Here is a 13,257-nt window from a genome sequence, read left to right on the forward strand (position 1 = left end):
AGAAACTTCAAGAGGATACTGTAATACTAGTTACAAATTGTATGGATTCCTCCGTCGTCAGAGTTATGCCAATAATGGCGTTAGATTCTTCCCACTTTATTTGAAACTGAGAGATTTCTACGGATTCTCGAATTTTTCTTTCTTAGAAGAATTGATTACATTCAACAATTTTACTTTAGACGTATGGTTTGATGTTCGTTTTAATGGCCCCTTCAGGTTCATAGTTGATACTTTTGCGTCCTGTCTCTGCGATAAATTCTTTTCCACATATCCATGAAATGTTTTAAACTTCCGGAGTCCCAAAAGGAATTTTGTCTTTGGTGGATCAAAGATTTCTTAAGAACTTTTACTACGTGTCAGTAATGTTTGAAATGTAAGAAACTTATGTTTTGAAGAAGCCAACGGGATGATTGGAGAAACGTGAGCAAGCTCAATTAATAACCGACATAGAAGGAATCCAGAACATATGGAAAAATTAAGTACATATATTATCAGCAAAAACTAATTTATTTAGTAGTGCTATACTTGAAATTAAAACTGTGCAAGAATTTATCCTTTATATGCCCTGTTTTACGACCTACATAATTTGTATGCTTGTTCGCAAAAAGTTGTGGTGTGTTTCAGATAATTCGATTTGCTGTCTCTCTGTTTGCGGCCTTGATATATGAATCGCTGTTTCCAGTTAAAATCTGAGAACGTTTTTCAACGACCCTCACCAGCTGTAGAAGAATGCAAATAGCGTTCAAAGATGTACCCAAAAATATAATACCCATGGACCCCATAGTGGTAGTAAATGGGAAAAGTTTTCTTATCTACTAGTTTTTGTTGGCACACACTACACAATCTGTTGCTGGGATTGCTTTGACCTGCCTTTTTGAAATTAAAAGAGAGAGGTTGAATTTAAGGCCATGTCAAAAGTTAGTGACTCAGGATCAATGGGAAACTTAAACCGTACTCGAGACGAAATCGAGAGATGCAATTGTATGTATACTGTTCCCAATATTGTGCTAAATTTAATAGCTTTGTACATTTTTCAGCGCCGCCATTTTGGATTCTGGAATCAGAATCCTTGACATTAAGTTATAGTTATTGACTAATACTGTGCGAAATAGAAAAAATATACCCTTATTGCAGCATTATTTTACGAACATCATCAAACTCGTTTCATTTGAAGGAGCATCTTCTACGCGGAAAACTTTTTCCAGAGACAGTGACGAAGTTGTTTTTGCACTATAGAAATAAAATTTTAGTAATAAAATTAATATGCGCATTATTACATAAGTGAAAACTGTAACTCGGAAGTTTAATTTTCAATTTTAAAACACAATAGAGTGTGCACTACTTGCATAATCGGTAAGCAGACAAATTCATTTTATATTCACCTTTCACATGCAACAAATATTTTGTCAAAGCCTAGTGGTGGAGGGGAAACTGTCAGAGATTACAAAGCTTAGCGAAAATTGCAAGGTAGGATAATCTGCTACTATAATATTCCCGTACTGATACTGATATAACATTTTGCCTCTGCGCGTTTGATGCAATTTTTACGAAACCAATAATCATTTAAATGAAAGGGTTCAGCTAAGAAACCGCAATATTTTATTGATATATAACCCAGTGGCGCACAATAATTTTCGTAGATATTGTCAACTAGACAATATAAAATTGGTGTGTATTTTACACAATACAAACAGCATTAATGCAAATTAAATTAATTAAATCAACGCCGCAGCCGGATAAAATACTTAACGACCGTTAAATGAAAATAAGCGCTAAAAAATTAGCGTTTCAGTTACACTCCACCTATGCTACGGGGTTAAAAAAGGTAATTCCAACTCCTGTGAAAGTTTTTTCGATAAACGCTAATTGTTACTTATGTATTACGAAGCACGGACATTCATAAATAAAAAGGAAAGTTGTGAATTACGTGACAGATGGAAAATGTCTGCCGACCGAGATATGTTCAAGGTGGCCAAGATTTTAATGATCACCGGAGGTATATGGAAACTCAAAATGACCAAATCGAATCTATTGCAGTTCATATATGCGGTATATTCGGGAGTAGTTCAAGTTTTATACGCTTCAGGTCCTGTGTCGCTTTTGATTTCATTATTTTATTTGTTTCAAACGGATATCGCTAAAGGTAGGTATGAAAAACAATTTAATTTGTAGACTTCAAAGGGATTTTTTTTTGAAAATATTGAATTAAATTACATCTTTAAATAAAGGAAAAAGTATTAATTAAATCGGTAAGTCATAGAGATTGATAGTGTTCGCAAAGCGTAAATCCATGTTCACATTTCGTAGAACAACAGACGGCAATGTTAGTGCTTCTTGTAAAATATTAGAACCGAGTTTGAATTTGTTGGCCTTCTTGTATATTTAATGGGCTTGTGTTGGGCTAATCTTGATCACGTATCTACGCAAATTGACTGGTACAAGCGTTTTTGAAGGAACTTAATGCACCAGTAATATTCATAAAAAGTGATTTGTTGACTTGACAAATTGCCTTCTATTATTATGTATTCTCAATCTATCAATCGAATTTACATATAATTTGTGCAATCAACAGAGGCAACAATAATAATTTAATTTCTAATCAGTGAAGTAATAACAGATTTTTGCGCAGAATCTCATTATGTAGTTCTAATAAAATCTCATCTCTGGTTCAAATTTTTAATTATTGAACGGAATCTTTGACTCAAATTATTAAATGTCCGTGAGCCGTAATGTTCTGTGATTTAACAAAGCTTAAATGCATGTTCAAATTTCGTGGGAGTAAAGATGGCCATGGTATTTCCGAATAATTTCTCCATGATACGAGTTCAAATTTGTTAGCGGATAAGTGTTTCAAGATGCCGATTTTTAAACTAAAACGGTAGAATTTTAACCTCGAAATGGAGGAATGTAACCCATCAAGAATATTCAGAACGTGGATTTATTAATGCTTTGATACCTTTGAAGCACTAAGTTATTAAAGTATTGTGACTTAAGTAATCTTTGGCTGGCTAAACTAGCATCCATTATCAAGTGGTAGTAACCATAGGTAATAGATTTCGCGATTACCTGTTAAGTAAGTTTTAATGAAGGATTCTAATGTTCTCTCGGGGTAATACTAAGATATGTACCTAGTGCATAAGGTGACTTTTCATTTCAAAAATAAAATAAAAATAGCTGCCTGCAAGGCACAGATATATCCCAATACCATTTAATAGTGGGTTATAATATTTTTTCTACATATAATCGGTCGTAAGTTAGGTGCAGACATTGCTCTTTCTATACCTCCAATTCACGTTTGCTTTGATGTACCTTATCTTTTTTCTCAGTTGGATCAATTGCAATATTTGCTTAGAAATACGTTCTTTATCCATTCTTACGACGTGCTCATACTATTTTAGCTGTCGTTTCGGTATTTCTTCAATTATAATTGATTTTACTTTCACATAAATCTCTTTACCTCGTTTCTAATTCTTTCGAGCCTTGATGTGCCAGCCAATCTTCTCCAGTAATTAATCTAGTTGATCTGCCAGGTTTCGCATTCATCCAAGGTTATACTTAAGAAGACACTATTCGCGAGATATACATCTGAACCAAATGATGAAATTGAAGGATCCGATTACTAGTTTTGCTTTCATAATTTGATGTATATTTTTTTTATCTTTTCGTCATTGTTTATCAATTTTTGTCCCTAGGCTGATATATTCCTGACTTGCATTATTGGCCTCTTGTTGATCAAATTCCAGATCCTCTATTTCATCGCCCTTCGAAGATACTGAGTTTTGGTTTCATTGACCGATAGAGTCAATCTTCGTAATATTTGAATAGTCTTCTAGCCATAAACTTTAGATCCTGTTCCACTCGACGATCTCCTCTAAGTTCTCAGAAATTCCCTATATTTCAAAAATTGTGGGAAGGAGCTGGGACTCCTGTTTCGGGCTCAGAGTCTTTGTCATCTTGAATTTTGATGTTGAATTTTCATACAGTTGTTGGACAGTCCCTATTAATGGGAGATTTTTATAGTACACGAGAGAGTGTTTATATGGGCACAGTATCAGGCCTTTGTTAGGTTCATGAGTAGTAGGTATACTTCACTGTTTCTTTCTAATATTTGTTCATTTATCGGTACCACTTCAAAAATATGGTTTATACACTATCTGGCAGCGCGGAAGTCAGCCTGCTGTTCATTCTCTCGGAATCAATACTCCTCTATTATGTCAATTAGTATTTTTCCATATAAACGGCTCATGGTACCGGTGACCACAGTATCCCTTGGGCCTTTCTTTTTTATTCGTGTTATATAGGCCTCTTCTTATCTACTTGGTATGGTTTCTCAATTTAAGTATCTGATAAATAGTTCTCTAACGTGTTTGATTAGTTAAGCAGTTCCATTTTTCAGTAGTTCCACTAGCACTTCCTCGGACTGTATGGCCTTGCTTTAACTTACCCTAATTAAGTTCTGTGGACTGCCCATATACCTGGTATCTTATTGGTCACTGGAGAATCTTTCTCTACAATTTCCTAGTTCCTGAGAATAATGATGTTGCCAGTTATATATCTGGAGCTGAATGATACCCTTATTAGTGGTCTTATGAGGGTCTATTTTTCTCAATTTTCTTTCCCTAGTTTCGTTCTTATTTTTCAACCGTGCCTTTTTGTTCTTGATGGTTATCCATTTTTGTTGCGTTTTTAGTTCTTTTTGCCTCTAGCTCAGTATTCCAGGCCACGGTTTGGTTTTTTGTACTTTGCTTGCTTACTTGTCCTAGGACATGAAATGCTGATAAGTGTAGGGATTGTATGATATATTTGTATAGGTATTAAATTGTAGAATTTAAACAGTCATTTTTTAACTTGTTTATCTTCTTCGAAACAGTTTTTTGATATCATCATACATTATACCTGCATTGATCTACCTCAGTCCATTTCTTCCTTCTTGGTTTCGACCATTGATTTGATGTATCTATGTTGAAAGCAAATATTGGTCTGACGAGCAATCGATACCTCTATATACCCTAGTATCTTGGACTTTCAAATCTGTATTTTATTATCACGTAATCAATCAAGCTTTTAGGCCCTTTTGTCTTGATGGAATGTGTACTTGTACTGTACTGTATTGTACTGTATGTATATTTTTATGTTGGTAGAATGCGTTTAATATTTCGAGCTCATGTTACTCACATAGTTCTATCAATCTCTTACCGTTATTATTTACAATATTCTGGCTATATTATTTTAGTCAAATATCTTGTGCAGTTTAACCGTGGTTGGTACCTCCAAGGGCAGAGTAGTGAATATTGTTTATTATTATTATTATTATTATTTTTATTATTACAAAGAATAAAGTGCATAGGAAAACCTATTATGCACATTGATAGTTAGTAACATACATATAATAAATATTTAGTTATTGCTGTGAAATAATACACTGTCCAAGCGACGTTTAAATACTGACAATTTCAGTGCACACACAACATCTGGGGGTAAACTGTTCTAATAATCGAAAGTTATTAGAACAGTTACTTATAAAATGCAGGCGATGTGTCCTGAATTGTTCCTTCCTTATTTTAAATGGATGACCACGTAAGCGTTCATCATTGCTTAAGACCACAAGGGGCACGTCAGATGGAAATTGGTCATGCGTAAACCTATACATTTGAATGCAGCCGACGCTGACTTAATGTTGTTGTTAAGTATTTTGAGGCATATGGTGTATGTCTAAGCTGAAGTGGCCAGCGCGTAGCGGTTCGTTGCACTCTTTCCAGGACAGACTGGGGAAGCAAATTCCAGGATGGGGCGAATGTAAGTGGTGAAAAGCCTGCAGGCGATGCGAGGACTAGGATTTTTAAAAATCTGTTTTAACAAAAATAACGCGCAGTTTGCTTTCTTTGCAATATTTGATATATGTGCAGACCACGCAAGATCATTAGTTACTGTCCCACCTAGGTCCATCTGAGAATCAACACTTGACACAAAGTTTCCATTGATATAATAATTCAAACCGGCACTGTTCTTCAGCGGCACTAGCCAAGTTGAACACCACTTATTTAAGTCTCTTTGCATTACGTCCGCATGTGTTGAAGGATCTCCAAATAATTTAATGTCATCAGCATAAGCGCTCACATGAGAATCAATGCTGGAGAGCAAATCCACGGTGTACACTAAGAATAGCACTGGTCCCAGCACCGATCCCTGGGGAACACCACTAGGCACGTTTTGTGGCAGTGAAAAAGCGTTACCAATTCGAACTCTGAACGACCGGTGGCTTAAGAACGCCGCTATCCGCTCTAGCAGTTTACCCCCCACTCCAACCTTTTCAAGTTTGAATAACAAGCGTCGATGTAGCACTTTGTCGAAAGCTTTGCTGAGGTCGAGGTAAATAATATCCACCGGATCACCTGAGTCAAGAGATGATGTCCAGTGATTCAAGCATGTCATTGTATTTGATATGACAGATCTGCCGGGAACAAAGCCATGCTGCGATGTAGGTATAATATGGCAGTCGATCAAAAACGGTAGCAGCTGTTTTACTATAAGGCGTTCAAGAACCTTACATATAATACACACTAGGCTGATAGGGCGGTAACTTGAAACATCGAGCTTATCACCCTTTTTGTAAATCGGTGTTACATTTGCGGATAACCAGTGGGTTGGGAGTGTGGCAGAGTCCAAAGATTTTCTCAAAATAATATAAATAGGCTCTGTAAGCACAGGGGCGCACGCTTTTAAGATTTTACTGGAAATTCCATCAGGTCCAAAAGAAGTCAGAAAGAGTTTTCTTCACGTCCTCTTGGTCAAAGTGAATGTCTTCTAATAAATCTGAATTTATAGGACCCTCATAGTGAGACGGTAGATTAACTGGTTCATCAGCAAAGACACTAGCAAAATACGAAGCAAATTCATTTAAAACGAAGTCCTGGTTATAAAAGACCTCTGTCGAGGCAACTCTAATGACAGGAAGGGATACCTGTTGTCTGACATAAGAATAAAACGCTTTGGAGCTCTGTGGCATAGATTTAAGGCCTCTGGCTCTGCTTCCGATTATGCTTTACACAGAAGAGTTTCTAATAGTTTATCTTTGGAGATAAACTATTAGAAACTCTTCTATGCAAAGCATAACCGGAAGCAGAGCCAGAGGCCTTAAATCTATGCCACAGAGCTCTCTTATGTTTTATTTGTTTGAACAGATGTCCTGTTAACCAAGGTTTCTCAGAATTGAACTTCACAAAATGAGTTATGGAGCTTTTGCCTATGTAATAATGAAGAGTAGACAGAAAATATGTCCACGCATCATTAACGTCGTTATCAGGATCTCGAACCGATGATATATCATTGTTGAAAATATAAAGTACAAATATAAACTGTTCTTTATAAGTTTATTGCAGTTAATTCTAAGTAAGTCTCAAATTAATAAAAAAAACAAGCATATGATTATTCTTTTACATATGTTTTATTTAGTAATAAAAAATGAATAAATGAATTGGAGAGTGTACGGTTTCAATGATGATCAACTTTTGTACACAATTTGTAATCATCTTCTTCTTTTAGCCATCGAAAATATATCTAGGCTAATTGTGGTGAGTTTGCAAGTACTTAAAATATTACTTTGTCAATCGGAAGGCGTTGTTCGACTTTTTTCACGCGCGGTTCGGGAACAAGTTGACGTTTACCGTCACCGCGATGGAGTTGTACGCAAAGTTTACCAAGACCACGTAAAATACTGCAAATGGACGACAGCGCCTGTTGCTGTTCTATTCCTCATATGCGGGTTATCTCAATCGGGAATAGGTATAATTCTGCTACCTGCTGCGGTTGCACTCGAGTACAAAGTGGCATTTAAGGAATCTGGACCAATTTCAACTTCGAACAATTGCAGCGTCAAAGCAACGAGACCCTGGAGCTGCCGTTGGCTGTGCCATTTTGGTATCCGTTTGACAAAAACAAGCACCATCTCCTGGCACTACTTTTTCAAGTGTTCCAGTCCCAGTTTACGTCCTTTTATTGTGCGGGGACCCAGGCCTACTACAATTCCATATTTATTTTCGTGAGGGCTCAGTTGAAGATATTGCAGTATAATTTTAGAAATTTCGATGATCGTTCCGAAGCGAACCGCCAGATTTCGGAAGACTTTACTTTGACGGCGTTGAAAAAATTATGCGAGAAACATCAAGAACTTATTAGGTACGATTTACATATTTCACATATTTTATTTTTTTATATCAGGACTTTAACAGTAAACAGTAATTTTACAAAAAAAAAAGATCAACAAAAGCCAATTTTCGGAATGTTTGTATTTATGTTTCTGGAAATGAAATAAAATTCACACTAATAAAACTAATTTTAAGAACAACAGTCTCCAAGACTTAAGTGTTTTTAACTCTACCACCATTAGCGCACACATTTTTAAAACTTGGTATTATTTTAAAATATCGCTAGATGAAAAGAAAATGCAGGCCATTTTACTTGTTACTATTAAAAAGTTAATAAAACTCTCTAATGACTTCCCGTAAAGTCCGTTCATATATGGTTCTTTAATTTAAAAAAAAATTGTGCCAAACTAAGAATAACATTTATACAGTGTCACCGCTAAAGTCCGCATCAATATATTTGTCAAAATTGACATTTTTTGTAAAAAATATTAAAACGTTAGGTTATGTTTTAAAATCTTAAAGTTTAAAGAAAATTTTCAAATAGCTATCATCAAAAACCTTAGCGTTCTTTCCAAAAAATGGACATTTTTGCAAATAAAAGAGTTATGAGGAAATATTAAAAATATTGGAAATGAGCTTATCAACATAAGCTTTTCGTATTTGAACTTTTCTCAAAAATCAAGCTCGGAACACCCTCACTTATTTTTCGATATATATGCAACAATCCTACTAATTATCAAATCTGATCGAAATTGGTCCACCCTGTACACTGTTCCGCGGCACATCAGTCATCATCATCATCATTAGCTTCATCATAATGTCCCCAGAGACTTTAGTTCTCCATTGTCAACGTCAGACTAGCTCCAACTTGATTATCTCCAACCATTATGATCTTTAAAACAAAACTAATTTTAACTTTTTTTTTGTACCTATTCATAATTTTATGTTGTTGTGAAACATTTTGCCTTGTCCTCCCATTTAACTATTTATCTTTTTTTCAGTAGCATCAGTGGTTTTCTTAGCATTGGGGGGGCTTTACAAGAGCAGCCTAGTTGAATTTGAATTTAATTAAATAAATATATTATTATTTCTTTGATTATTTGTTTACCACGTATATATTTGTTTTGGTATATATTAAGAAATTTATTTTTAAGAGTTTTGCTTATTTCCGCGTAATTTCAAGGAATTACAAGCTATTTGCGATTTCAACAATGGAAACGTTTCAAATTTATATTCAATTGTATGATTCTAAAGGGCAAAAACTTTTGAAAAAAGTAGTGGCGTACTATTCTTTTTAAATGGTTATACTAGTTAATAGATAGATAGATAGATAATCGTTATAAAAGTTTATCATCCCTTTATCCCGAAAACCCGTAAGATTTTGTTGACCTATATTAGTTCTTTTTTGATTATTTTAAAAGTAATATCGACCATACCGTATACGAAACACATTCTCGTCGCAAAGTGCAAAAAATTGGAATATGTAACGGTTGTATGTATGTTTCATTAGTTAGCCCATTTTTGAGACATCTTCCAGGCAGACTAAGGACTTAGGCTAGGACATAACTTAACTTTCGAAATAAAGTTTGCTTACTTTGCCTTCTTCTGTAGGAAGTCATTTCAAATCAAATTCTTTTCCGATGAAAAGTGATGAAACATAATGTTTTGGACTTTTGGAATTCCATTATTTACTTTCACAAAGTCAAGTATCTCCAGTAGGAACAATCCTGTGTGACTGACTACTGACTCGACTTATGGATATAACATGAGGTGGACAGAAGCTAAACTCACCGGCAAGAAACGACACTGGAACAGGAAAAGAAAAGAGGCACTCTCACTCTTTAGATGTTTGGAAAGCGTGGAAACTATTTTTATTAAATAATAAAAACAATGAAAGTCCTAAATATCCCATGATTTTAATGTTGATCATTGTCTACGACCTTTAAACAAGATCAATCCAAAATTCAAATCCAAAAAAAATCAGACCAAATTAGGTTGGTTAGAAGTTTTTTACGAACTTGTGGCAACCTATGGGAATAAATTATTCCAAATTTTAGATCGGTAGAGGAATTAAATGATTCCCTCAAGTCCATTATGCTCCTGGAATACAGCGTGGCGTCCGTACTCCTCGCCGCTTTATTGTTCCAGGTTATGGCGGTAATTTCGCAGTTTTAGCTTATATAATTAAACATACATATTGCCTTAAGAGATTAATTAATGGAGAACCATTTTAGAACATTGGCGTTGAATTCAACATCTACGTCTTCTTTATTCTATCATGCCAACTGATGGCAATGGCTTGGAACTGTAATGAGATAATAATTCAGGTACTCGAAAAATATTATTGATTTCATTCTCGATTCTTCAATTTTGTTCTAGAGCACGGGTCTGGCTTCAGCTCTTTATGAGAGCAGATGGTATCAACATAGTCAACAAGTGAAAGTCATTGTTCACCTAATGCTAGTTCGATGTCAGAAGCCGTTAAATTTGACTATTGGCCCTTTCGGACCGATGACTGCAAATGATGGAGTCTCGGTATGCTATTAAGTATTCCTAACCTTTATCAACCTTAGTTTTCCACAAACGAAGAAAAACGAAGATTTTAGTTAATGGGTTATTTTAACGAAAACCTTCCGGCTTTTCTGCTGCTTTGAAAGTTGTTGAAATGTTTTATTTGTTTCAGCGTTTAAAACTGGCATACTCATTTGTCTCCGTCATGTCTTCTTAATACCAGGAGTTCAGGGTCTAACTGTAAAATGGACTAATAACAAAATTCCTCACATTTTACTTGTGTAAGCAATGAGTTATTAAAGTAGTTACAAACGGTGAACTTGTTTCATTTCATAGGTATATTCCATTCCAAAAACACCCTCCGCTGGAGATTCGTCATTCAAAACAAAAGAAAAAATTTCATAGAAATGTTATATATTATAAATATAACTAAATATTATTATAAAAAGACGTTTTCGTCGGTGTCTATAATTTTATTTCTTGTCTCAAAAACGAGAAAAAAGATTCGAAAAAAATTCAAGAATCTAGTACTTTTAGTAGCATATTCAAAGTAAATAACAAAAATTGGAAAAAAAACCGGAATACACATCTTTGACAATGCCATTTGTTAAGCCGCTGTAGCATCGACGATTTAAGAAACCAGGAAGGTCTAACGAAAAACGCACCAACCAAGAGGCCCAACAAAATTCTCTACGTCAAGCAGACCAACCCTTCAAATTGATATTCAATTACTTAACACTGCTCTAAAAACCATATTGCTTAAAATGAAAAAATCATTATTTAAAATTGGAACAGATTGAAACCCTGAACTTCAGCTTTCGTATAATATGATTTATGATATAATATGTTAACCATTTCCAACAGTTTTGCTGCTTGCTCTTCTGAATATAGCTTTACTACCATTACATTTTTATATGTTTATGGACCTTATACTAGAAGAAAATTACAATATAGTCGATATATCTAGGTAAATAGTTGAAATTCCTAACTATTACTAAAATTACTGAAAATGTTTCCTCTAGAAATTAATTTCTGGATATAAAAACTATGAGAAATTCCATTAAATTCCTCCATTTAACGAGTAATTGCTGTTGCTTAAATCTCATCATAGTTGCTGCTGCTGCTGCTATATTGCTAGATTGCTATAGTTGGAAATAAGGTAGCTCCCGAACATGGTGGAGTGAATGTTTTTACTATACAAAGAACTATAAAACATGAAACGTAAGAATCATACCATCACGTCAGTAATTGGTTAATCTAGTAACTCATAACTAGATCTGTTTTGGAGACATAAATTAATATTTATTTGATATAAATGAGTATAGCTTATACTTATATCTCTTAGATTCGTTGGAGCTGGAGTAGATCATCGATGGACCGATGGTATGACGTTAATAGATCAAGTGAGAATAATTCCCTTGGCGTAATATGTTTGACTTTAATTCTGCTTTATTGACTATTAGATGGCCTTAGATAACGTGAAACACGAAACGTTGATGGAGAGACTACAGGTGATAGGCGTGACTGGCAAAGATATTAGAATAATTAAAGAAGTGTATTGGCAGCAGTCCGCTGAGATCCGTATTGATGGTGATCGGACAACCTTCAGCGTACTGAAGGGAGTTCTGCGGGGATGTGTACTATCGTGCATTCTGTTTAACATCATGGTTGAAAAAATCTGTCCGATGGCTTTGGACAGTGAGACACGACTTATAGAAATAAACGGCATGCCAATAAATAACATCCGCCATGCAGATGACACTACAATTCCGGCCAACAACCTTGAAGACCTCCAGATTCTGCCAAATAAACAAAACAAGTGCGGTGAACAACGAATCAACGTCGCAAAAACTAGAATCATAGTGCTCAGCAGACAATCATCTTAACATCAATGGAGAGAATATCGAAAGGGTCGCAAATTTTACTTATCTTGGCGCCTCCTTCAAAAAGTTAAGCGAAGAACTGGAGGAGCAAAAACAACGTTCTTCAAACTTAAGAATTTACTCCTGCCTAGAAATATGCCGCTACACACCAGGATATGGGTAATTCAGTCAGTATGGCCGGCGCAGAGACTTGATAACTTAAGGTAATAAACAGAATCTGGCATTTGAAATGTGTACACCCAGACAGGCAATTAATGCATAACGTAAAACAACGCAAAGTATCATATCTAGGACATATATTAAGAGGGCCTCAATACTCTATACCCAGGTTAGCCATAAAAAAAGACGAATGATCGCCACCGTGCGGGATAACACATAGCACCCGAAAAAAAAGAATTGAAAGTGACTTTCCTTAATGATAATATGAAACTTCTCCTGGATGTTTATGATCACTTTTAAAAGGAAACACATCCTAGATTATAGAAAATATTAAGTTTTTCATTAAATTTAGAAATAAAGCCAAATTTAAGAACAAAACAACTGAAAATCAAGCCCGTTATAAGGAGCTTAGAAATTTTCATAACAAAGTGATCCAGTATAATAAAAAAGAACATTTTAACAATTTTAAACCATGAAAACAGTAACAGTGTTTTGATAATCTCTAAAAAAATTTAACGTTATAAAAAAGTCAAAAAACAAGGGAATTAAGATTCCTGTCA

General features: G+C 34.9%; 1 protein-coding gene across 2 annotated transcripts; it reads left to right on the plus strand.

Annotated features, from left to right (window-relative positions):
- The first annotated feature begins 1,944 nt into the window (after nt 1-1,944).
- On the plus strand, nt 1,945-10,923 carry LOC132704627 (odorant receptor Or2-like). Of its 2 annotated transcripts, none has more exons than XM_060674748.1 (7): nt 1,945-2,143; nt 7,543-7,782; nt 7,836-8,175; nt 10,202-10,301; nt 10,379-10,471; nt 10,524-10,679; nt 10,828-10,923. In XM_060674748.1, the coding sequence occupies exons 1-7, from the start codon at nt 1,960-1,962 to the stop codon at nt 10,870-10,872; spliced, it is 1,158 nt and encodes a 385-aa protein (XP_060530731.1). In that variant the 5' UTR covers nt 1,945-1,959; the 3' UTR covers nt 10,873-10,923. The 2 variants fall into 2 exon arrangements, with proteins under 2 accessions (XP_060530731.1, XP_060530732.1); XM_060674749.1 differs by having other exon boundaries at nt 7,615-7,782.
- Nucleotides 10,924-13,257: the final 2,334 nt, after the last annotated feature.

Source organism: Cylas formicarius, unplaced genomic scaffold, assembly GCF_029955315.1.
Source record: "Cylas formicarius isolate icCylForm1 unplaced genomic scaffold, icCylForm1.1 PGA_scaffold_7__23_contigs__length_41026272, whole genome shotgun sequence".
NCBI lineage: Eukaryota > Metazoa > Arthropoda > Insecta > Coleoptera > Brentidae > Cylas > Cylas formicarius.

Coding starts and splice junctions, on each gene's coding strand:
- LOC132704627 (XM_060674748.1), top strand. CDS start 1,960: ATGTTCAAGGTGGCCAAGATTTTAATGATCACCGGAGGTATATGGAAA. Junction 8,176..10,201: donor AAACATCAAGAACTTATTAG/GTACGATTTACA, acceptor TCCAAATTTTAG/ATCGGTAGAGGAATTAAATG. Junction 10,472..10,523: donor GTAATGAGATAATAATTCAG/GTACTCGAAAAA, acceptor ATTTTGTTCTAG/AGCACGGGTCTGGCTTCAGC.